The sequence below is a fragment of the Etheostoma cragini genome, chromosome 7 (assembly GCF_013103735.1).
Source record: "Etheostoma cragini isolate CJK2018 chromosome 7, CSU_Ecrag_1.0, whole genome shotgun sequence".
NCBI classification, from domain to species: domain Eukaryota; kingdom Metazoa; phylum Chordata; class Actinopteri; order Perciformes; family Percidae; genus Etheostoma; species Etheostoma cragini.
The window spans coordinates 525,169-552,439 of record NC_048413.1 but is presented as its reverse complement, the minus strand read 5'-3'; the positions used below and the strand labels follow the sequence as shown (position 1 = coordinate 552,439).

Here is a 27,271-nt window from a genome sequence, read left to right as displayed (position 1 = left end):
GATCGGGCTTTCTGCTCAGCGGCTCCCAGACTGTGGATGGTCTCCCTGACCACCTGAGGACACCACAGACTGTGGATGATTTTAAACGTGGCCTTAAAACCACCTTTTTAGGAGAGCTTTTGATTGATCTCTTGCCCTTTTCTACATTGTTTTTGTTTATTTTTATATTTACTATTTTCATGCTCACCATGTGTTTTATTTTATCACTTACTTTTTTACCATGTAGCACTTTGAGATTTTTGCGAATATAAAGTGAATTATAAATTAAATTTATTATTATTATTATTATTATTATTATGTCCACAGCTCCAATATTCTGCCCCATGTCCACAGCTCCCGTGTCCTGACCCATGTCAACAGCTCCCGTGTCCTGACCCATGTCCACAGCTCCAGTGTCTTGACTCATGTCCACAGCGCCCGTGTCCTGACTCATGTCCAAAGCTCCCGTGTCCTGACCCATGTCCACAGCTCCCGTGTCCTGACTCATGTCCAAAGCTCCCGTGTCCTGACCCATGTCCACAGCTCCAGTGTCCTGACTCATGTCCACAGCTCCAGTGTTCTGCCCCATGTCCACAGCTCCCGTGTCTTGACTCATGTCCACAGCTCCCGTGTCCTGACTCATGTCCAAAGCTCCCGTGTCCTGACTCATGTCCACAGCTCCAGTGTCCTGACTCATGTCCAAAGCTCCCGTGTCCTGACCCATGTCCACAGCTCCAGTGTCCTGACTCATGTCCACAGCCTTAGTGTCCTGACCCATGTCCACAGTTCCAGTATCCTGCCCCATGTCCACAGCTCCAGTGTCCTGACCCATGTCCTAAATAAAATGTCTGGAATATCAGCCCATCTTTTGAAGAAATCACTCAGTTTCCTCCTGTGTGGACATGCTCCACTCATTCCAATTTATCTCTGAAAGGTGGAAATTAAATCAACCATTTATTTATTCAACCAATGAGGTAACTGCCCCCCCACCCTGCACACAAACACACACACACACACACACACACACACACACACAGCCTACTCTGCTTCATATCATACATTAAGGACCATTTGATGCCAGCTAGCATTTTACGTTAATCAATTTATGCACAGGTCAAATACACAAAATCTACCTATCTTTGTGGAAAGGTTGTTGGAAGCTCAAAGTAGGTCTAGCACGTCTGATATTTCTGTAATTCATAAAGATAAAACACAAATATGCTGGCTGAATAGACTGCTAGTTTATTTTGCTCTCACGGCAGTTTGTTCATAATCCAGTGTCTGAATTGAAATGCTCAAAACATCTCCTGAGAAAGGTCCCATGGTTATTTCATTGAGATGTAGTCTTCTTTTCCTTACCTCGTCATTCTAGGCCAGGAGACCAACGTTGGGCTCTCAGATGAACTTGACAAAGTCGATCTGCTGCAGCATCTTGTGAGATTTTCTTTCAAGGCAGTAGAAGGTCTTCTCAAACTTTTGCACACTTCCACATCCTGCCTAACGCAAAGGGTCTCCCAGGAACCTTCATCAAAAAATATAGCCCAAGCCTTGCCGAGATTAGGCAGCCGAACAAGAAGACGACCGTGTTCCGATTGTTCCCATCTCAGCTCCGCCGAGACAAAAGAGAATAGATTTTTGAAATGGCATAGAAATTACCTTTCAAAAATCTACAGAAAAATCATGTTTTCCAAAGCATCACTTTCACCCAATTGTTGGGTCTTTGTAAATTATAGTGTGTTCTAGACTCTATCTGTAAAGTGTCTTGAGATATCTCTTGTTATGATTAGATTCTATAAATAAAATTGAATTAATAAATTGAAAAAAGTACACTAAATTGTGTTTTAAATCTGACTGAATACATGTGTGGATGTGCATGTGTGTGTATATATATATATATATATATATATATATATATATATATAGGTAGCCATGCACATACTTAGACTTAGCTTACTTTTAGGAATGCTTCATTGTCCCTTTTTATTTTATTTAAATAATTACTATTTTTATTTTTTAGTTTATTTTTATACTTTTTTTTTATCACAGTTACATTTAGACTGTTGGGATATGGTTTTTTCATCGTCATCAATCACTACACAAAAGGCTGTGACATATCGCAACACACATTTGGGTATTTTTTGCATTTGTTGAAAGGAAATATCGGAAGAAAACTTCATAATGTAGCCGTCATTCTTTTTTCAGCGGAGCCTTTTATATTCAATGTTCAGTTTGTTCAAAAGAATGCTGGAAATGATTTCCCTTCGTTTCTTTTAAATTCAACACAATTGTGTTAAAATAATGAAAGCAGCAGAACTGAGTACACTTTAATATCTGTTTGTTAATATCAACCAAGTAATATCTTCACTATGTTTAACAAACTTAAAGCATGTCACATACAGTGGGACTCAAAAGTTTGGGCACCCCAGGTAACCGATTAGACATTTGTATAATATGTCACAAAAAGTTTGATTTCATTTCTATCATTTGCACTTACCCCCCCCTGAAGAGTTTCTAGCATGCACCCCCCTCCCCCTCTTTGGAAAGCTGAGACCTGACAGTGTCATGGATTGTTCTCAATCATCGTCTGGAAAGACCAGGTGATGTCAATCTGAAGGTTTTAAAAGCCCAGACTCACCTGACCCCCCCAACAATCACCCCCATGGCTGTAAACTGAAAATAGTTGATGTTCCCAAAGCAGGAGAAGGCTAGAAGGCTTTATTTCCCTCCCATCTTGCAGCCCTACACGTGCAATATTAATTACCTAAGCACACAGCGCAGTTAACTCTGCAGGGTTCTTAGTCCTGCTGGGGCAGGGAAGAGACAACCAGGGACAGGCTGTCCCTCACCAAACCATGTTATCAGTCCCTTAAGGACAAACATGGGCTTTGACAGCGTGAGGGTCTCACACCTGGTCTGAGGGGAGATATGGCCATGTGCTCACTGTTTATTGGGACACAACCTTGCATTTGCTGAAAGCTGAACTGAACATCCAGTGCCCAGAAAAGGAGATTCTGTTCTCTGCAGTTTCAGGAGTGCTTGGACATTTTATAAAGCCACAAGGCTGTAGTGTCACATGGTGGTTGATAGGGTTCAGTGACACATTCAGTAATATTACCGGCAGATGTTTCATTTTTCAGAGCTGAGCTTGTGAGTGCTTTTTGAAACCATACTGAAAACGACGGGAGATTTTAAACAGTGGATATGTATAGTGCTGTCAAACAATTTTAATATTTAATCGCGACTAATCACATTAAAGGTAATTTAATTGTCCCTCGCTAAAAGTTTAAATCATTGTAACATTATTATGCAACCGTGCCCATAATGTTACCTGTTGCTGAGTAACATACATGAACATCCCATAGTCTCTTGAATAGAAATAGAAAAAGACAAAGAGAAAAATCCATACAATAGAAAAAGAAATAGAAAAAGAGAAACAACGGGAAGACAGAAAGGAAGCCTGAGGAGCTACAGGGAGGACATTTCCTGAAAATATGCAAATTAGAGTGTGTGTCTGGTTCACAGAGAAGTCATGTGACAACTAGCTATATTTGGTCTATTACACACACACCCACACACACGCACACACACACACCCACATCCACCCTCAGTTCTCAGTATGAGGGATTCATTTGTAGAGCATAATAAATTGCCTCATAATTCACCATGGTCATTAGGAAGGAGGAAGGCATGGTCATTAGCCACGCACACACACACACACACACACACACACACACACACACACACACACACACACGCACACACACACACCCCTCATCAATTCAGCTGTAGGATCCAGAGGATTCAGATCACAGGGTCAAGGACTAGAAGATATGACATTACAGCCATCTCTCTCTCTCTCTCTCTCTCTCTCTCTCTCTCTCTCTCTCGTGTATGGATTTATTTGTATGAATGTTTCAATAACAATGTCGCCAAAGATTCAATATACAATTTGTCCAAATATTAGGAAAAACATATTATATGAACATCAATAGGATGATTTAAAGTAATTATATACATCTATTTCGACTTCTATTTCTCTCTCTCTCTCTCTCCTACTTTCATCGGGGATGTGTTTAGGTTTCCTTTACCCTTTAAAACTAATTTTATACGATGGATTCTAAAAAACGTAGTAAAATTCATTTGTTGTATATTTCATTCATTCATATTTCGTACCCCTCCATCTTATTATTATTATTATTATTATTAATACTATTGTTATTGTTTTATTTTTTTTACCTTCACCTGAAAATGTAAGGCCAATCAGTGATGCGGCTGTGTCCTGAAGCAATATTCTACATGCTGTGATGTTGCAGATGAGCCTGTGTGACGGACGGAAGGAACAAACTTATCAATAAACAGATTTCATCAGCAGGGTCATAATGGCTGTCAGGGAACGCTGATCACACACACACACACACACATTTTTAAATAAAAACACATCACTGATGATGGTCCATGATGGGACTCCAAGCACCCCCACACACACACACACACACACCATCTGTTCATAGTTAGTTACTCAGCTTCATGTCTTTGAGCCAAAGTATAAATATTTGATGTCTACTCAGAGAGACATTTGGCTCACTCCGTCACTATTAGAATTGGATTATCATATTAATCATGGCAGTGATGTTTATAAAATAAAAATAACCAAGCAATGGATACCTAGCGTGGTTATCACCAGACCAAGCCAAGCTCTTTAGATGTGAGACTGAGCGTTGGTCTTGGGGGGGTCTGCTCTGGATTGTCTCTACACAAGAGGCGGGACCAACAGGTATAGTTCAAATGACTCTGTCCGCAATTGGAAAATCCTTCAACCAATCAGACATCCCGCCGTTGCTATGTTGAATGTAAACACAAAGCTGCTTGGCAGGAGATTTAAAGGTGCAGGTGTCCAGACCAGGTGGCTGGAATCAATCGTGTTATTTTGGGGAATTAAAAAGGACGTCGATCTAGGAAACGGGTCAATTTGACCCAAGGACAACACAAGGGTTATACTAAAACCAATCGTCTTACCCTGCAGAGATCTGAGGAGCAGATTTTAATTTTTACTACCTTTATTAGTCCTACAAGGGGAAATTACAGTATTACACTCTGTTGTTATTACACACAAGCCTGAACTACACACACATGCTCAGGTCCTGTACACACACTACTGGAGAGATGTCGGAGTGGGGGGGCTGCCCATGAAAAGGCGTCCCGAGCAGTTGGGGGTTTGGTGACTTGCTCAAGAGCACCTTGGCAGTGCCCAGGAGGTGGACTGGCATCTCTCCAGCTGCCAGTCCACCACCATACTTTGGTCGGTACAGGGACTTGAACCGGCAACCCTCCGGTTCCCGACCCAACTCCCTACGAGTTTAAAATTCCAACACAAAGAAAGCGGAAGGAAATACACGCATCTAGCAGAATTTCCTGCAATACCGGAGCAATTCCAGAAGTGCAACATGAAGGATATAAACTAGTAAATACCCAACCAACCGGCCGAGCAGACATCCATCTGTTTCCCATCAGAGATTCAGATAACTGGGCCACTCAGTGCTGCTCAGAGCACACGCACAACCTAATTAGACTCTCTGGTAACAAAAAACTCAGTTCAAATGCCAGATTTGCTCCACAGCAGATGGTCAAAACTGTCACAAAGTTGACCTGCTGCTTTGTAATTGAAATTGTGAGCATGTTACACGGATCTTAGGCCAAGATAAAAGGTCTGACTTTAGGAATACTCTTCTTTCTTTTAACACCATAGAACAGCAAAAATATACACACAAACACCAAACGCCTTACTGACACGCAACTTATCAACAAGTATGGAATATTTTCTGACCACTGGGAACATAAAACAAGTTGTACCTTTAATAGAGTCTCCTCTATTTCTCTAATACAGGATGCAGCACTTCTTTGGTAGCAAAATCCACTTTTTTCCATTTTTCCATCTGGGGATTTAAATGAAATAAAAAAAACTCCACTAACATTCAGATTTCTTTTGACAATAGGAGCCAATCAGGGTAGACCAAATCATGGTGACGTTGCACTGAGTCCAGGTCATTTCCAGATAAATGGCCGTGGATTTAAATTGCAGAGGTATGAGAAATCAGCACACTTGTTTATTTCTGTCATTTTCATATTCTTCTATCTCAGCTGGGTCTTCTTCCTAACTGATTCTTTCTCATCCGTTGATTCTTCATCATAATCATCATAGATGCACTGCTGCACATCTGATACTTCTTCTATATCAGCTATAGGTTCTACCTCATCATCAAGTTCATCAATTCATACTCCGCTTCTATTTCTGCAGCAGCCACCCCGGGTTAATAAGCAGCATGCGGTCTGTATGTTGGATCCCTCACGTCGTCATTATTACCCTCCTCATCAGCTGATTGATCCTCCTCATTATGTTCAGCACTGTCCTCCTCGTCTGTCTTCTCTTTCATATTACCAAGTATCTCACAAGCCTCCTGTGCAGTAGAGCTTCTGCTCCTCATTGTGCTGCCTGCCTCTCTCAGACTTTGAAATGGCCCAACACCTGAGAAAACACCTGTTGTGTTGTTTTGTCGTCGTAACCATTGCTTGACCCCACACATCCATCATCCATGATCAATAGTATGGTGGGACTGTTTGCTCCATTGAACCTACTTTGTGCTGAGGGGACTTTTTGACCCCAGAGGACAACATAAGTTATTAAATTCAGTAAAACACCCATAATTCACTAAATTTATTTTTATCATTACGAGCATAGTAGTAAACAACTACCATTATTTTCAGAGCATTTGATGAAAAAAAACATATTGTGATGGCAAAAGCTTTAATTGGGGGTCACAATGTTGCCAGGACAACACAAGGGTTAAACAGAAAGGTCAACCGCCTGTCAGAAACTTGTATTAATCTGAGCCGGTCAGTGGCATTTTAGTGAAGTAAATACAAGCTGGACAATCGCCCCATTATCTTCCATTGTAGCTTGTTTCTCCCCTGCCAACTGCAGCGATCTTACTTAATACTGGACCAATGTCAAAGATTGTTGTTCCATCAGTCACTTAGACACAAAAACACAGGGAAATACAGGTTGGGAAGTAACAAAAAACTCTAGAATTGCCATGGAGGGGTCTACATCATCTACATTGCAAGATTAACTTTACATCAGTCTTCTGTTGCACTTCTCTTTCTGTGATTCCTTCCATTCCTACTGTCGTCCTCACTCCTTAGCTCTTCCTTCACCATATTCAAAATCAAAAACGAATTGGTCACTAGGCAACTTGAAATTCTTATAACGTCTAGCTGAGCTTAGTCCATAGACTGGACAGAAAGTCTAGCTAGCTGTCTGGATTTACCCTGCAGAGATCTGAGGACCAGGTAACCATAGTCCTCAGATTGGACAGATAGTCTAGCTAGCTGTCTGGATTTACCCTGCAGAGACCTGAGGACCAGGTAACCATAGTCCTCAGATTGGACAGATAGTCTAGCTAGCTGTCTGGATTTACCCTGCAGAGATCTGAGGACCAGGGAACCATAGTCCTCAGATTGGACAGATAGTCTAGCAAGCTGTCTGGATTTACCCTGCAGAGATCTGAGGACCAGGGAACCATAGTCCTCAGATTGGACAGATAGTCTAGCAAGCGGTCTGGATTTACCCTGCAGAAGTCTGAGGACCAGGTAACCATAGTCCTCAGAAATCCCCCAGAGGATGTACAGCTGAGGAACAAGATGCAGCCATAGGCTACGGTTGAATAGTCCATGGCTTTGCCAGAAATCCCCCACTCATTCACTACACTCTATGTAGGGAGTTTGATGTAGAAGACTATTTAGGTAGCCTGGAACTCCAGAGGTCTCGCAAGAGCACAGTTTGAATTTGCTCAGTGAGTTACTCTGGCATCGAGTTATGCTGCTCATTAACAATGCCCTTGTAGCCGAGCAGCACCAATCGCATCGGTGTATCTGATAAAGGCGGGGCCAGAGGCCAGCTGAACAGATGATGACAGTTTAATCTACCAGTAAGCCCTGGATATGTCACTTTGAAGTCGTGCTGCTTTCTCTCCTTGCATCTGTTTTTTTTTAATGCTCCAACTATGGTTCACCTAAAATTGTCTATGCAGAGAGAAATTCCCTTGAGCCTGTTAGTTCCAATGCCTGTTGGAAAAACTGTCCAACACCTTACATTTCACAATGTGTGTGTTTTGTTGCTTCAAGGAATGATGGCATTTTTTGAACTCAGAACTGAAGCTAAGGCCCGATGATGTCCGAAAATGTGCAACATGGCTCGATGTGTTGTTATGGAAACAAAAACCTTATTTCCATACAAAAATCCTTCCAAGCAGAACTTTCCACCTGCTCCCTGTTAACACAGCTTCAGCAAGAGAGGATGGCTAGAGTGCTGTCAATCTGACAGCTGTTAATTCCATTGGATCAGAATAAAATCACATGGCCGCCTGTTCTGCCTATCTTCCCAGCCCTTGTCACATGACCAATTAATGTTTCCATGGTGACTATCTAAAATTCTGACACCATGGGACCAACACTGGAATTGTTTTTCTAAAAAGTGGCAGAGTGAGCCTATAGAAAACTTGTATTGTAACTGTACAGCCTACAATTTATTTAAAATGAAAACAAGGGAAATTAGTAATGAATGTGATGTTTTATTCAGCAGAATTACATTGTGTTGTTCTATCCAGCATGACGGCTCCCTCTCCCTGTGGTCCACCTTCTCGTTGTGTTGCATGTAGCACTAAACAGTTGCTTGTAGAGATCCCTGCTCCTGGCTCTTGTCATTGCCATGAGCCAAGAATTACACCAGCACTGTGTATCTCTGCTGCCAAAAGGTAAAACCTTGATTCCTCTGCTGCTGTCTGACAGCCCCGATGGCTAAAAAACACATAAAGCTTGCAGTGCAATGTTTGAGCACGCTGGGAAAATGGAAAGCAAAAAAGATGTTGAGAGAGGAATTTCCTTGACAGAAACTTTTCTCCTTTAATTTTGTTTACAAAAAAAGAGGTAGATTGAACACTTTACTTTCCATCTGCTGTTAACTCCATTTAAACAATGATTTTTCAACAATACTGTTATTTTCTCATGCTTTTCTAAGTTTATTTGACTTTTTAGAAGAGTGTTGAGCAAGTCTCAAAGAAAACACAGCGGGTGACTGTGATGATGTGTAGGTGCATGTATAGTACATCCACCTACACATCCTTCACTGGGTACTGTATAAAGTATGCGTGGATGTACTACTGTTGTTGGTTAACCAGAGCCTGTGTGAGAACAAATCAAAGATTGAATGAAACAAGTTCACATCCATGTAGACCAAACCATTGTGTATCTTAATGAGCTTTGTAGCAAAAACTAGATAGACAGATAACTTTGAAATGTTAATAACACACATTTGAACCAAACACACAAATCAGCCACTTTTCAGTGTCTATTTTGTGTTGTTTGGAGAAGTGATCGCAGAAGGGATGAAAGATGTTTAGTACCGTCTGTACGGAGCGGTCAGTAAGTCAACGCACATTCTGTTAGTTCTGCTCTTAGTGTCACAGTTCAGCCGTTTTTTAAGGGCAAAATGCCTAAATAAATCAATAAACAGCAAACAAAATTTGTCTATAGAAAGTCGTTTGGTTTGCCCCTCCTGCTGCACCTGAACACCTGTTCACCTGCCCTAAATCAAAGGTGTCACCACGCCTCCAGGTCACATCATCCTATCAGATTTCTCATCATATCAATTAGCACAATAATAGCAATGATGAGCAAAACAACAAATTGTAAACACAAGACTTTGCCATTCGTTATTATCATCATTCACAATGGAAAAAATACCAACTGTCAAATATGGACGCTTAGGCGGTGGCTGTCAGCCTCAGATACCACGCAAAAATCCCCCTTCAGCGTGTGTAGAGCACGCTCCGGGCAGAGCAGCAGCTACACCTGAAGTTTCACATAGCGAGGCTGGTTGGTGTGGTGGGTGGTGTGGTGGCGGGTGTGGTGGGTGTGGTGGTTGGGTCTAACAACACAGGGCTTTGACCCAGTAGACTGGGGTAAATGTCCACTGAGAGACAGTGTCCCATTTCCTAAACCCAACTGTTGCTTTCTTCTTTTCCTAAACCCAACTGTCCCGTTCTTGTCATGTAAACACATGTTATATAAGCCCACCTACACACTTTTTTCAAAACCTGTGTCAGTGCATTTAGATAAAGCACGCTTAGATATGACCTTAAAGGAGACTTTTAATGTCAATAACAATGCCAAAAGCATCCATATTTTACAAGATGGGAGTGGGAATGTGTTAGAAATGCATGAAAAAAATGTATGTTTTTATAAGGGCTCCAACACCCTCTGCCTGATGGAAGTAACTGGAAAGGGTAATGGAGGGGGTGAAAGGGGTCCTCTGTAATGTATTGCTGGTGTTGTGTCCCTTGATTTCTTTTTTAAAGAAGTGACCTGGTTTAAACTGTTTTACCCAGAATTTGTGTTGCCAAGCTTAAAAAAGTTCCTGATGCCAGAGTACAACATTCAGCTCATTTTACAGTAAACAGGATCCTCTAATGTAACACAAGGACGGATCAGAATAGGTACACATACATATCATTTCCACTGATAGTTGGGGAAGAGAAAGATGGAGAGAAAATGCAAAACAGCGGCTGACGATGCTGGATAGATGAGCTAGAATCCATTGATGAGACAGCAATGAAGGTTTAATGGATAGGTTTGGATTTTGTCAAAACTGTCATAACACAGCACCCACAAGACAAATGTAGCGATGCGGGTCGCGGTTATTGTTCCTCCAGGCTCTGAATGTTTAGCTGACATTTAAATTGTGGCTCCAGCTGTCTTACTCAGATAAATCAAGGGGACATATATTCTCGCCTGGCAGTCATGTAAAGGTTTACTGCTGGTGGTGGGTCTACCCAGTCCAGTCTCCCAGGTATTGTGTTCATATTGGACAGTTTTGCTCCTTTCAATTTCAGCCTAGGGCCAAAATACCTTTATATATACTTTATGTAGAATGCCGGACAATAAGGGTGTATGTGGTCTACATCAATGGCGTTTCATTTCCGGGGCTGTTCAGGTGAAATACCGTCGGCTGTTCCTCATTTTTCAGCCTCTGGGAGATTCATGACGACTATGATTACCTGGTCCTCAGATCTCTGCAGGGTAAATCTAGACAGCTAGCTAGACTATCTGTCCAGTCTGAGGTATGGTTACCGGGTCCTCAGATCTCTGCAGGGTAAATCCAGACAGCTAGCTAGACTATCTGTCCAATCTGAGGACTATGGTTACCTGGTCCTCAGATCTCTGCAGGGTAGGTCCAGACAGCTAGCTAGACTATCTGTCCAATCTGAGGACTATGGTTACCAGGTCCTCAGATCTATGCAGGGTAAATCCAGACAGCTAGCTAAACTATCTGTCCAATCTGAGTTTTTGTTGCATGACTAAAACAACCTTTGAACATACACATGTTCCACCAAAAGAAGTTCCTTGCCGTCCAAGACGGATGTGATTGCTTTAAAGAAATGCTGTGTGGACTAGCCAGACCCTTGTCTACGGCTGTGGAGGAAGGTCTGGTAATGCGAGACCAGAGTGAAGGGGATGCCATGATGGATGGGACTGTAGTTAGTCTGACATTCATAAAAATACAGAGTGTTTGTGTCCCATCACAGACCAATAACTAATGCTTGCTTTTTGTTAACTGTAACCACAATCTTTCCTTTCTGATTATCATAACCATATTTTAGCCAGAGTTTATTAGCCATAACCACGAACCAAGGAACTCATTTTGTATTGTTGGCAGTCAACATTAAAACCCTAATTTAATTTAATTCAGGGTTTTGTTGAAAAACTATCAATGTTCTACTCAGGCTGGTTAGGGTTGGACTTCTCCGCAAACAGGGTGTTGGATGGTAATAATAATAACAATAAAAGAGAATTTGTATAGCGCTTTTCAAGGACCAAAAGTCACTTGGTAGGAACTTAAATTGTCTCCGACAGTTGAAGCTTCATATTAGCTTCATGTGGAGTCATAGATAAGAAAGCCGTTGTCGGTTCTCACTGGACTACTCTGCGTATGTTTTGTCTGCTGCCACCAACATTTTGTGTATGTTGTACCTCCTCTCTTGCTCAATTTTTCAATTTGAATTTCTGATTTCCTTTATCTGTAACCGGGAGGAGTCCATTTCATATAATCCTTTTGAGCATGTCTTCTTTGGCTCAAAGAAACATGTTCACCACCCACGGGACCAATCCCAGAGTTCCTCTGGGTTCTAACCTTTCTTTGTGTCTTTCTGGTGCTCTGTCTCACAATGCTGGCCTCCCTCCATCACACCTGACACGTTAGCAGCACAAGCCTGCCTTTGTCTTTGGTGCTCTCCTCCATCTGATGTAGCTACGTCACCAGGCAGTCATCTTACAGTAATCAATAATTACAGTGCAAGTTTGTTTTTGTGGGTTGGATGATACATCTTTCCATCTGGCTATCTGAGTGACTCAATTGTCTGAGCTGTGACTATAAAGGATTGCAGAGGAAAAGTCTAAAGAACAAAACACTGTTTTTCAGATTTAAACTCACAAATAAAAGTGTGTAGAAAAGCTTGTAGTATTACACCTCCCAGTTTTCCCAATCTGCTTCTTTACAAAGCTTTCAGAGCTGTACCAGCTCTCACACAGGAATCACAATGGACAGTCTAAAAGATTATTGCAGCTGAGATTGAATCTTTTTTATTCCCCTCATTCTTGTTTCTTTTTTAAACCTGGGCCTACATTACCCACAACACAACTCAACTACCAACAGTTGGGTAGGGAATTTGGTCTGATGTGCCCTCAATTTTTACAGCGCCAATAGTTCTTCCAAAGACCTGTGAAGAGATATTAATGTGTAGAAGCCAATGTGTCTGTTGTTGTTTAGGTAGACTTCACCCCCAAGGAGCAAAGAGTTCAAGTTATTGATGGTACATGCAGAAATTAGTATTCTTAACAAAAGGCATACTTTGTGTCACATTTGCATGATTGACAGGTCTCTACGTCTGTAAGTTTGTTAGTCCTCCCTGCTTCACCTACCGGCCAAATAAAGACGTTGACAGGAAACAGTTCTACACCCAAACTACAAAATGTATCAGACACCTGAGAAGATGTTTTTCCAGCTGTTTCTTTGTAATGGTCTCTGGGCAGAGGACTGTAACCAGTATAGATTTACAGTGTTGCCTTTCATGTTACGTGTACACAGGAGTAGTACAATGTAAGTGTGTCTGTGTGTGGGCAGGTGTTTGTGGAGGTTAAGTGTCACGTCTTCCCATTTGCTTTAACAGACTGACTCAGACTTTTCTTAGCTATGGTTATTTCTTAATAACTGAAAATGTCACATCTGGTGCACAGAGAAAACAAACTAACTTAGCCTACCTGTTTCTTATTTTCTTTCTCTCTCTGCAGTCTCTTAAGTGAGTTTATGCAGCTCCCTGTTCTGGGACTAAGCTCTGAACCACATAGACTGGAAAGAGAACGATGGACAATGCAGTAGGGAACTACCTGCTGGATTCTTCTTGTGGCTAGCCCTTGTGAATGTTTCAGATTTAAATTTTGCTTACACAATGACCGTTCTGATTGCCACCCATTTTGGGCTGTTCAGAAAGCAGTGACATGTTATCTTGTTCTTTGGCTCCATTTTCTGCTCGACATGAGACTTTGCTCTAAACCTCTGGTGATGTATGAGAGGAGACGTCCAATGCATCTTTGCAGGTGAAGTAGAGGCTAATGAGGGTAGGGACCTGCACTTTGCTGGACCTCATTTGGTGTGGTGGTCGGCCATCTTGTGTAATTCAACGCAACACACTTAAATAACACCGAGTGGTGCAGGGCAGCTATCTTTGCCATCGTTGTGGTTGTGTGTGTGTATTGTGTGTGTGTGTACATATGGTACACTTAAAACGCACACACTGGAGTGATCGCAGATTTAGTCTGAGGGAGCCAGATGCCCTCACATGATACAACTCTCCTGATAATGTTTAGTCTAAACTGATGGCTTTGGCCTTTAACCCTAAGCCTTAAAACAAAGCTATGGCAAGGCAAAGTAGGAAATCAGATATCAAAATATATCTGACCAAAAACATCAATGTCCATATTTTGAATATATTGTAGGGTTGATTATTGGTGCTTTCACAGAATACTTACCCTTATTTTTATGATCTTTTGATAAAAGACGCTAAAATGACTAGGGCCACACAGAATCTGCACACGCAGAATTTCTCTGATTTTCGGCTGATTTTCAAAATAAACACCATTCACATGCAAAATTAAAAGAATGCGTAAACGTAAAACAACAACAAATTGTCATTCTGCGTCACTGCTTAAAGCTTTAGTGTGTAACTTCTTGATATTAATGAACGTCTTTGACATTCAAGCCTTTGCCAAATGAGTTAAGGTTGAGACAACGAAATCACACATCAATCATTTAGAGCAACAGTGCCATTGAGGATCCTTCAAACCTGCATTCTGCTGAATCTTTCTGCAACAATTTGTGCCTTTTCTGCCAATGTATTCATTTATGTAAAGGTAATAATTATTAGACATAAGATATATCCTCCCTGTAAATTACGCCTCTGCATGCAGCCCTTTGTAGCTACAGAAACTGTTGTTGTTCTTACCGAATGATGACATACATGACCAGGAAGTTGCCCACCAGGCCGATGACGCAGACAATCATGTAGACGACCACGATGGTGACCTTCACCCCCGTGGGCAGCAGGGTGTCTGTGCCGTTGTAGGTGTCGCTGAAGTTGTTGTGGAAGAGCGAGTCGTTGTAGAGCTGCAGGTGGCCGAGCTCGGCCAACAGGAAGTCATCAGGGAACTCCATCTGCGACCCAGATCCTTACACCCACCTGACAGAGAGGAAAGGAAGTGTGGTTAGACAAATAACTATCTGCCCGATCTGAGGACTATGGTTACCTGGTCCTCAGATCTCTGCAGGGTAAATACAGACAGCTAGCTAGACCATCTATACAATATGAGGACTATGGTTACCTGGTACTTAGATCTCTGCAGGGTAAATCCAGACAGCTAGCTAGACCATCTGTCCAATCTGAGGACTTTGGTTCCCTGGTCCTCAGATCTCTGCAGGGTAAATCCAGACAGCTAGCTAGACCAACTGTCCAATCTGAGGACTATGGTTACCTGGTCCTCAGATCTCTGCAGGGTAAATCCAGACAGCTAGCTAGACCATCTGTCCAATCTGTTGCATGACTAAACCACTTTGGAACGTAAACGTTCCACCAAAACAAGTTCCTTCCAAGACTGTTTAACAACGCCACCGCAGCTCAGTCTAGTGCTTGGCTTCCCTTTCTTTTGTATGATCTACAAGAATATAAGGGGTCATGCAAAGCCAAAAGGCATTAACTTCCATGTAATCACTCACTTGGTTACGATCACTAAATCAGATCATGATGTTAATGATGACATCTTCATAAAATCTAGTCATGGCACAATTACGCTTGGCATAATATTAACATAAATATGAAATAATGTATAGCGAACGCACCTGTGCACCGTGCGCTTAGATCAATAACATAGGGCCCTGAGGTCTACGCCTTACTGTCCATAACAGCGATGAGGTTATACAAGCATTAGTACACAAGGAGACCAGGTGAACCAAAGATTGGAAAAATGGCTTAGACCTGAACTGCATGTGAGGAATATATTACCACTAAGATGTGTGTGTGAGAGAGAGACAGAGAGAGAGAGAGAGAGAGAGAGAGAGAGAGAGAGAAGGAGGAGAGGGTGCGATGACATAAATATTTATGAATGTTAATGCAGTGAAAAGAAAGAGAGAGAAAAGCAATCAATCTAAAGCAGAAAAAAAGACAAACATCTTCAAGAACAACACATAACAGAGTCCTAATGTAAAGTAGAAGACTGTTATTTTAGATATTCTTATACCAAAAATACTGATCCAAATTTGACCTGTGTGTGACAAAATGTCTGTAAAATGATGGACATTACATGTAAGTTAACAACCCAACTGTTATTTTAAGCATTATGCCAAAGTAAATCAGTAACATAACAGGGTTTTATTGCAAAAACCTTGAATGAACATGACTGTTATTGTATTGTTTTTCACATGTATTTGCATTAGGGTGTATTAGATTCATATTACGTTTGGCTGCCCCTAGTTTCTTTTTTTTAACGTAAACTGTCCAGTTTTATGCAAACTGTGTGTGTGTGTGTGTGTGTGTGTGTGTGTGTGTGTGTGTGTGTATATATATATATATATATATACACACATATATACAGGTATATTTAAGACAGTAAGTCTGACCCTTTGTTCCGCTGTTGTAGGGATTTGAATAAGAGCTGCACAATATGTGGGATTCTTTTTTTTTATAGCATCATTGCATTGACATATTGCAAAACACTTGTTGTGATAACTGCACTTTTATATATGTAACCATCCGGATCACATTTTTTGAAAGTAATCACTTTCATTTGTTTTAAATCCAACAAACAATTAGTTGTATTTTACTGTAGACCATCTACAGCAGCAGCACGGAGTACGCTGTAGTATCTGTTTATCGCAAGGAATATTGTTATTGCAACATTCAAAATTATTGCATATTTTCCTCATATGAACTGATGACTAACTCTGAGGCGTGGATGGCAATTCGAAGCAATATGAAGCAGCGTCCCACATTTGTATGTGCGTTCAGTGCAGGGGTTGGCAGTGAGTTGCTGCCCCGGAGGAAGGAGTTGAGGCACCTTGTTCCAGAGTGAGGGGTAAGGTGGAGTCTAGAATCTAGAGTCTAGAAGTGGATTGGCATGGTGTCAGCTACTGCTGTGGTAAACTGGCGTGGTCAAAAGGGTGCTGAGGCTGAAGGTGAAGTTCTGGCTGTCGGGTTTATCCACTTCCCAACACTCCATGGTTATGAGTTTTGGGCGTTGACTTTGAGGATACCATCAAGCGGCTGTAACGAGTTTTTGTTAGTGTCTGCGCTCTGTTTTTAATACATATGCTTTCCTAGAGCTCCGTTTATCACCCTGTTTTAATCTGTGTTCTTAAAAGGAGCCACGCTCGTAATTTCATTAGTAACTTCCATTTCTATGTTTTGCTGAATGACAATAAAGACGATCTCTCTCTCTCTCTTTCTCTCTCTCTCTCTCTGCCGCATCATGAATATTCATCAAATCAAAACAGCAAAGTAGCTCCGCTGTGGCGCTGAATTTCCCCGGGGTTGCTGCCAGTCTCAATACCCATGGCCTGATTTATGCTCTAATATCTCTCTTTCTTCTCTCATCCTCCCATCCCTGCATCATCTCTCCCTCCCTCTACTGTTGACATCTCTTTTTCCTTTCCTCCGCCTCCACACATCCCCATCTAACATCCTAGAGAGTGTGTTTTTGTTTGATGATATGAATGTGAGTGTGTGCGCACGTGTTGCGAGTGTTTTGGCTTTGATGAATAAGCAGTTAAAGTTAGAAGCTGAAGAGTGTGCGTGTCCATGTAAGGCTGCGGCGGCCCTCTGGGTGGGCCAAAGTGCAACTTCTTCTCCGTGTGAGAGGAGGAAGAAGCACTAATGAGACATTTTCCGGTTGGATATTGTGAACATGTGCGTGTCAATGACCCTGTTTACACTTGGTTTTAAAATACGTCTTGGGCAGAGATGTGAACTTGGACCTTGATGTTTATACTATATGAGACAGTATTTTACAAGCCCAGACTATAATCATCTTTCATTGTCTTTTGCAAGGTAAACAGCGGAAATACACAGTTATGTTACAAAGTCATCTACCGGTAATGTGCACTAGCAAAACTGAAGTTCGAACGAATTTGAACAGATGCATAATTCTTTACAATGAATTCAAACCCAACCCGTAAAACATAGTACCCCCTGGCCCTGAGGAAGGGTCAGTCTAAAATCAGCAGGTCCGGCGAGGTCATACAGTTGACGTTGCTCAGTGGTGGGAGACGTATCGGTGCGCGATCACGGAAGACTTGTATCATGTGGACGCAGAACTTTTTTGTTTCATAGTTTACTGATGACAAGACTGCGATAAGGCAAGCTGGTGGGCACTTTCAATGCTCATTGAAATACTTTTTTATTTCTGTAGTGTTGTAGGTCTTTCTTTCTATAGTCCAAATATAATGTATTCCCAAAGATACATATGAAAAATCATTACAATAATGAACTCAAGTGTCATTATGAAACTAATAAAACAAACACAAAGTGTTGGTCTGTACAGTGTGCTGTGCAGCCTGACAACTCCTTCCTACATAAATTGCAAAATGCTTTGTTTGTGTCTCGTAACTCTGCAGTAATCCAGGAGTACTTACATGTTTGAGTTCCAGGACACCAGTTTGAGCTTCCATTTCAACAATGAATGAAAATGAAATGAAAAATAGCAATGCATTTGATCGAGATTTGCGCCTAGCCGCCTACGTAGCAGCTGGCGGGAGCTGCTGCAAGACAACTCAATCACCATGAAAACTTTTTAATTTTCTATCAAACTACTCAAGAGTCTGCTCCTGAGACTTTGCTCTAATTTTTGGGAAAATAGGGCTGGATTCAGGATTTGGGAAAATTGCTTGGATTTTGGGAATTTTCTGATTTCTGGTCACCTTAAAATATCCACAAAAGAGATTAACCAGTTTGTACAGAGCAATGCTTTGTGCTGGATACCTGCAGGCTGAAAAACCGCCCCCTCAGAGGAAACATGTAATCCAAACAGCTGTTAATAAGCCGATACAGTTCAGGTAAACTGTGGAGGGAGATGTAGTCTGCTTATTTTCAGCTCGTTCACCGTTGTTCTAATGGTTACAGTTACATACAAATACAATCCTGCTCTCTGTTTGTCTCTCTTGCAGCAAATGGTTGGACTCAGGGCTGTAGGACTCAAGATAGTTTTCCTATGGTCTCGGAATTGTCTCAAACCTGCTGGTATTTGGACTTGGACTTGTCTTGGTCCCCTTCTACTGGTCTTGCCAAATATGGCTTTTGGTCTCAACCGAGTCCAGGTGTCTTTATTATGTTCATAATAATATTGGAGGGAAAGTGAAACACTGGCCACCTGATAACCAATCACACACAAGATTGTCTTTGCACGCCCCGTGTCTGCGTGCCCTGCTAACATTAATGTCGTTCATTTTCATTGAATCAAACATTGTAACAAAAAAAGATGTCCGCCAATTCTGCCATAATCAAATGTGGTTATAGAAATCATCAGGAATGTCCCAGCACTGAACTTAAAAAGAATCACAGGGTAGACGGCACATTCCATAAAGCAACATTTTTGAAAACGTGTGGGACAACGTCAGACTTGGTAGGACACCTACAGAGACATCGTACTGGACGAGCTAGGAGCGGCTCAGCCTTATCTATGTGAGAACGTTAACATAAGCTAACATAGCAGAAGTTAGCTGCTCAAATGCTCAGTACTAGTACCTACTGTAGCAGTGGTAATAGTAGTGGATTGGTGTTTGTATTGGTTCTAACACTACTATTATGATATAGAATCTATAGATTAGATTGTATGATATCAAGGGGAATGGCTATACTTACAAATAAGAGGGGTTGTGACACTGTTTTTGCTTTTAGATCAGTAAATAAAAACCCAAAATGATAGTCCCTTGATGCTGTCAAGACTTTTTCTGTTCTGGACTCGGTCTTGACTTTGACTCAAACCTTTTTGAACTTGGACATGACTTTGTCTGGACTAGTCCTGGTCTTGGACTTGTCTTGGAACGAGAAAGGTGGTCTTGACTACAGCCCTGGTTGGACCACATTAACAGCTACCCTAATTGCCATTCTATGACGCTGATACAACTCTCTGGATACAAAAGAAAAAGTATTCTAGAGTAGTGGTTCTTAAACCTTTCTATTAGAATTGTTTCTTTAAGCCAAAGGTTAGCATTTTTCCGTGGGAAAAAAAGGTAAAATAGAGCGCTAACATTTAACAAAGTTAAGAATCCATCACTTAATGCATTTATGATTAATGCTTGACATCCCCGAAAAAGGTTGGAAGTTCCAGGCCTGATAGAAAATCCCCTGTAGAGGCTAGAAAGACCCGGAAGAGACCTCCGTAACTGCTAACTCGTTAGCATTTAGCCGCAACTTTTGGGGAGTTTCTATGTTTTATGGTTAATAAATGATGAACTATGAATCAGAGGTGCTGTTTTTGGTCGTGGGCAAGTCTCTCGGTCTCAGAGGGTTAAAGCAGAATTATACTAGGAATTTAGGACTAATGCATATTTTAAAATTAGCATTTTGCAAAAATCTCACGTACCCCCTGCAGTATCCCAAAGAAACTATAGTGGTACGTGTACCCCATGAGACACACTGTTCTAGAGTACTACTAACTCTACGTGGAAAATAACAATGTACTGTAGTAGGACATAAATAGTTTATGGTCCTATAAAACAGGATGTTGTGCAGGACCCTACTTTTAAAAATGTTATCATTGTTTTGCTTGATTTACTAAAGTCCATGATGGCTGAAGAAGTTTTTTGAGGATTTTTTTAGGTTTTTATGTCAACCCAACTGTAAGTGAGAAGATTCTCTGAGACATGCAATAATACAGACAAAGTTTTTTTTTAAATAAAAGCATGTCTGGCACCCGGATAGCTCAGTTGGTAGAGCAGGCGCTAGTGATGGTCCAATGAAGCTTCACGAACCCCTGTCTTTATTTTTTGAGCTCACTGGCGCTCTCTTCCTGCGTGACGCAGCGGAGGTGGGTTCAACTTCTGGCTGTGTCCATTTGCTACATGTCATCCCCCCCCCTCCTGTCCTGTCAAAAATAATGGCCAAAAATGCCCCCCCCCAAAAAAAAAACCCCAACAACATTTAAAATAAAAGCATGTCAATAGACTACAAGTCTGGCCCTGGATGTGATTCTCATTTTCCAGCATGGCGCTTAGTGAAATTGAGTTTGACCCCCTGCAGTAGGACATGCTTTTTATTGACTTGTCTTTAAGAAGAAATTAATGAGGATATGCAACACATTCTCACTCCCATCTCGTAAAATATGGACGCTGGGTCAGGTATCTTTGTTGTGGTTAGTGACATATCATATCATTGTCATATGACACACGCTTCGTTGTCTCCTTTAGCGTCATATAACACGTGCTTGGTCCCTTTTGACACTGTTGGGTTAAGGAAAGCTTGTGGGTGGGCTTAGGGTTCAATGATACGCGGGGACAGGAAGGCTGGGTTAAGGGAAAGGTCGTGGGTGGGCTTAGGGTTCCATGACTGGACGTAATAACAGGGCGGTTAAGGACCCACATGGGACAGGACCCCCGCTCTCCTGGGTCAAAGTCCTGCCTTTGTATAAAGGGGTTGAAGTACATAGGTTTTGCTTCTTCCCACTCATTTTTGCATGTATAAATACAGGTTTTTAGGTACTGGATTTATTGAATTTTTATTTAGTTTTTTAAGGTGTTTCTTTACATGTTCAAAATAAAGATATCAATCAGTCAATCAATATGACGGGTTCACAGGCTGTTTTTATTTGGGGTTTCAAGCTGCTGCATACATCAGTAGGGAAGCCGTTTATTAAGTATGACCACATACTATATGCGGTATAACTATGTACCTTTACTGCTCTCTCCGAGCTGATCCATTCACTTCTCAGCCGTTGTTTACGGTCTTTTTTTTGAGGGATGAGTTACAAGTCATTGGTCATTACTGGGAAATGTCCCATCTCTGGCATCCCAGTGCTGTTCACAAGTATGCTTTCATCTTCAATAAGCAGGGAGAGATCATTCTGCATGACTTCATTCATCTGGAGAGAGAAGACAATCCAGAAGACTTTGTCTGGCATCTAGTTTTTGTTTAAAGCTAGACGTTGAGCCAATGAGTACCTTAAGCCTCAGAGGTGCTCAGAATAACGGAAAGTTTGAATATGACAGCTGAGCATATTCCATCTGATGAAGACTGGGAGGTACAGTCGAAAGCTTCGGAACAAGTGGACTTTAAGTCGGAATTGTTCGGTCAAATATTCTATATGTGACATCAAGGTTTTTCCCTCATTGAGGAATTTTTAAGAACTGAGAATAAAATAGAAATTCCGATCCTCTCTAAATGTCTTTCCCAAATGACCGTTGAACATGCAGAACATTAACTTGAATCTCTAGAGTCAGGCTGTACCACTCTCTCCCGGTGATTTATTTAAATTATAAAAATATATTTTTTACCCTTTTTAAGTCTTTTTAATTTGGGTTTTAGTTACTTAAAACTTGTATACATTTTAGTTTTTCAAATTGTCAGAAAAAACAGGAAAAGGCATCGATTTCTGTCAAATAAGGTAACAATTGCTTTTACTGTACGTGGACCGATTAGTCTAACCAGGGCTGTAGGACTTGAGTCCAGACTCAGACTCAAGGTGCTTTTCTACTGTTTTGGACTTGTTAGTATATGGACTCAGACCTGCTTGTGATTGGACCCTGGCCCTGGACAGAAGGCCAGAGAGCACGCTGTACTCTGGATTCTTCAGGACAAGTAGTAAGTTCAACAAGGAGAACATTTCCATTTTACATTTTAAGTAAATAATATGGCCTTATTTGACCTTAAAGTGTGTTACTCTGCACTTGCTTATTGATTATTACAAATAAAAAACAGTGATCATCATAGAGTAGAAGACATATTGTCTCTCACATCACATGCATTATGAAAAAGTTAGAGAGTGGTCCTCTTGAAGAGGATTGTTTTAGTTCTGTCTCGGTCTTGACTGTCTCTCATTTGGACTCGGTCTTGACTTGGACTCAAACTATTAAGGTCTCGGTCGGACTCGATCTGAAGTGGTCCTGGTTTTGGAATTGTCTTGGACTCGACAAAGGTGGATTTGACTTCAGCCCTGTTTCTAACTGTTGTGCGTAGTCCTATCCTAAAGGCCCATTCTGAGCCAGGAAACCCTAGATATATCAACCATATACCATAAATATGTAATATTAGTTCAAGAAGGTCAGTGATTTCAAGGTAGGGTAGAAAAATTTGAAAGTAGCATCTCCTCTGGGCTTCGTCTCACCCCTCCCCCTCCCCAGTATTTTGGTCTCGTCTTGTACATGTTCTGTTTCCTGTTTTATTTTGAAGTCTGGTCTCTATCTCGTCTTGTCTTTAGTTCTACTTCCTGTGTTTTCCCGCTCCTATGATTCCCTGATTTTCCACCTGTTACCCAGCCCTCTTGTCACCTGCCTCTAGTTACCTCGTTACCCTCTGGATTTAGTCTTTGGGCTTCCTGTCCTGTTTCAGATCGTTGTTTCTGTTTGGTGTAGCAGTGTGTTCAGCTTCCATTATTCCTGTGATTACCTCATCTTGGACTTGTTACCTGCCGGTTTAGCTGGATGCCTTTTGTTGTTTTATGCTTTGTTTTTGGATTATTAACCCTTCACCTTGGAATCTCAACATTCCTACATTCCCACCATTCCATTCCCTCGCAACAACCGCGCTGTGGACGCCACACTTCTGTCACTGTTTCCTCCACTCGTAAAAGTTTGGATAACTTTAAAGCATTAAATCTTCAAATAATACACTCGTGGACCACGCCAAATGAAAGCTTAGCCTCTCATGATTCGCCCATGGCGTCGGTTTTCATCTTTTTCAACTCCTTCAGCTGTTTCTATGCTGAAAAGTGCTTCCAATACGTATTCTTGTTTTTCCTCTTGCGTCTAAAACCTTTTTAGTTCTCGTTATTTCAGCTAGTCTCTCCTCTGTTATCTAGCAGACGTGAAGAAATTTGGCCAGCGCACGCCGTGCACTGAGCTCCGGCTCGTAGACCTGGGTGTGGAGTACGCACAGCAGGGCTTAAAAAAACGGAAATTATGAATCATTTTGACTAATAGTTAAGATCAGAAGAATGAGAGAGCGTTGGAAGGAATCCAATCCGTTTTTTTTTGGTAATTTGGTTAAAAATGAAACTCGTATTTCAGACATAGGCATTGTTTAAAGGGTTCAAATTTGACCTGAGGACCACGGGAGGGTTGAACACTAATCCAGGGTCCCATTCATGTGGGAACAAAATCCTAATATTGCAGATGGTGTCTTGTGGCTCAGAGGTAGAGCGTTCAGCCACAAGGTTGGCGGTTCAATCCCAGGCTCCTCTGGCCACATTCCAACGTGTCCCTGAGCAAGGCCCTGAACCAGATTGGCTCACAGGACACTGTATGTCTATTAGGGCTGGGTGATCTGGAGATCATCAAATATCACAATATTGTTGATGAAATACCTCAATATCAATATTGCGGCTGTATTGTACTGTTGAGTATCGGTGTGATGAATAATCATCAGTAACGTGGGATTCTTTTTCAAGGCCGATACTGATTATTAGCATTCAATGGAACAGATCACCAATATCTGGAACTGATAGCTATTCACAGCAAAAATAAGATCGATTTTTGAGTGTTACAAACTAACACAAAACTTAGTTTAAAGCTTCAAGATATTATTTAATAAATGAGAAACGTTCAAAATATCACCCAGAAAAAGAGAGTCCGTGGGGGGGGGCCTTAAGTCAGATTCAGTGGTGAGTCAAACCGAAGCAGAGGGACAGACACAGAGCTGGAGACGAGACAAAGTAGGACACCTTTTTATTAACTAACTTTATCAGTTAGCAGGCAACTGAAACGCTGATGCAGATAATCTGAAACGGCCCGATGATCGGCCGGGGGCGACAATCGCTCTGTCTTGGTAAAGGCCAATAATAAAATGCTGAGTATCCAAAATCTACGATATATAGTCTCATATCATGATATCAATATATCGATATATTGCCCAGCCCCACAGTCTACTGTTCTTAATATATTTAGTACGGGGTCGATTCCTGAAATGAAATGTCACTACATTGTACTGTGTGAATGCGAGAATTAAGAATAAAGTTTGTTGTTTTGAGAACAGAAGAGTTGTTTTACTGAAGTAGAGCGGCGAAAGCTGCTCGCTCCTTATTTACGGCGCTCGCATCCAGCGTTCATCTAAACTCCACCGGGTTATCCTGGACCTGAGTCGTCATTCCGTTAAACTCCACCTTCTACGTCTCGCCATGTGGTGACAGAGTAGAGATGGGTACGTTGCGTTGAAAACTGTAAACCACAAAAAAAGTTCTCCAAAACTGGCGAAACAGTGGAACTTTCCAGATGTGTGTGAGAGCTTGTATAATCTGCTCTTGGATTCATTTTTGTCATCAACACACTTCCATACAGATACATATGCTGCAAAGTACCCCAAAACCTATAGTTTTAAATATGGTATACTATCTTGTTGTCCGTGTGTGTGTGTGTGTGTGCGGGTGTGTGTAGGGGGGGGGGTGTGTGTGTATAAAATGACACAGTTACAACCAGGAAATCACTAATTTAAGACTCTCTCTTTCTTTCTCTCTCGCACACACACACACTTACAGTAAAGACACAATGGTAAAGGGTCTCCACTCTAAGCTTGAAAACAACATAAGATCCCAAAATGCACCGCACCCACACACCCCCTTCAATCCGAGCAGGTGTTGGAAGTAAACACACCACATGCACCCAAACTTCCATATGTCTTTGTGATGCAACTTGTCACTCAAACGCACCACCAGACGCAGCAAGTATAAACACATACAGACCGCATACAGGGACACGCACCTATGGATGCACCACTAATGCGCATCCAACACTTTACAAATTCAAAGTGCGCCACGTCCGCGCCACGCGCCATCAGTATCCATCCAGCGTGTTGTGACAGGCGTTCAGCTGAGGCAGCTCAACATAAACACAGTGACAGACTGCACACGGACCGGGGCGCGTTTCCACACGCAGTGCGCACTGTGTCGGTGCCGGTTCAGGACGCACCTCTGCACACACACACACACACACACACGCGGCTGTGGCGCCGCATCGTTGGACCGTAGGACGCTTTGTTAAGGTCTCACCTTTTGTGGTGGCAAACAGCTCCCTGCAGACCGTTCCGAGGACACACACGCCGGGGGCTGGAAGTTGTTGTTCTCCCCCCCCCCCCCTGCCTTTTTCACAGTGCCCTGGCTGCTTGCTTTCTGTCCGCTTTCCTCTCCCTGCTTCGGGCTTTGGGTCTTCTTTAAATTCACAGTTTCCCTCAGTAACCCAAGTAGTAAATGCTATAGTCTGTGTCAAAAATCCCCAAAACCACCGTCAGTCCGTCCAGGTTTTTCCCCGGGATGACGAGAGTCAGCATCAGCTGGCAGACAGAGAGAGAGAGAGAGAGAGAGAGAGAGAGAGAGAGAGAGAGAGGCGAGGGAGGGGGGGAGGGGTCTGCTGGGATAAAGACGCAGCCAGCCGCTGCGCTTTCTTCCATTATTTTCTTATCTCTCTCTGTCTCTCTCTCCCCCTCTCTTTTTCTCCATCCCACCTGTCTCTCTGTCTCTCTGTCTCTCCCTCTCTTTTACCTCTTGACAGATCGATGAGGACTTGCTCAACAACAATCCCTTCCCCTTCTCTCTTTCTCCCTCTGTCTTTTTTTCCTCAATCTCCGTTAGTATGCTAGTAACCCATCTTGTAGGCTATGCGCATTTGGGTGTGTATGTGTGTGTGTGTGTACATTCTCATACATGCAGCACAGTGTGTTGGATCCTATGGGAGGTTTAAAGCAGTAGCTGCAGTCAAACATCCAAAGAGAGACATGAGCAGACTAATCCAACCTGTTACTGTAATCCCATTAGCTCCCAGCTCAATGCAACACTATAGAAGGTGATGCAATGGTTCCGCTGTGGGGGGTAACCGTGGGCTGAAGCCTGGGAGTGGTGCACAGAGTGCTGCAGGGTGGAGTTTGGTCATGTCACATCGGATGGCCACATGAACGACGTCTTTGTTTCACACCTGCTATTCTGCTGGAGACAGAAACAGGAAACACATGCTTGGATTTGCCAGAGGGAATGAATATTCCCATAGTGCAATATGGCTGTAATACTTCACCCACAGCAGGGCTCCCCCCCCCCCCCCCCCCCCCCCCCCCCCCCCCCCCACACACTGTATCACCAGCCTGGTAGCCACTGGGAATTCTTATTTTTGTAATGCCATTTTGTAAACTACAGTTACACTGGGGCCGCTTGGTTGATAACTTGTGTGTTTTAATTCCCCAAAAATCAGAGAAACCCTGTGAAAAATCATCATTCATAGTACCACAGCAGCCTGTATCAGCTCAAATTTCTACAAACTTCTCAAACAGTGTAAAATCTCCAGTTACTTTTTAGCACTGACCAAATGGAATCTGTGTTTAACTTTATTAATTCCTCAATTTTGTAATTCTGTTACCACCGAAACGATTGGAGGTAAACTCCGAACGCTTGGCCCTGTGCCACGGCTGTTCTTATTGGTGTTAATATCTTCTCACCGCGCTGGGTC

The 27,271-nt window shown here is 42.1% G+C and overlaps 1 protein-coding gene across 4 annotated transcripts in view; it reads right to left on the bottom strand.

Annotated features, from left to right (window-relative positions):
* oprl1 (opiate receptor-like 1) overlaps positions 1–26,224 on the bottom strand; it is an 89,479-nt gene extending 63,255 nt beyond the window's left edge. For all 4 annotated transcript variants that reach the window (XR_004657371.1, XM_034877349.1, XM_034877350.1 and 1 more), the window contains exons 1-2: positions 25,828–26,224; positions 14,592–14,825 (exon numbers count right to left, since the gene is read on the bottom strand). Coding sequence is in view for 3 of the 4 variants with exons in the window: in XM_034877349.1 (XP_034733240.1) it covers positions 14,592–14,800 (209 nt within the window). In the remaining variant the exon portion in view is untranslated. The remainder of the gene's footprint in view (positions 1–14,591; positions 14,826–25,827) is intronic.
* Positions 26,225–27,271: the final 1,047 nt, after the last annotated feature.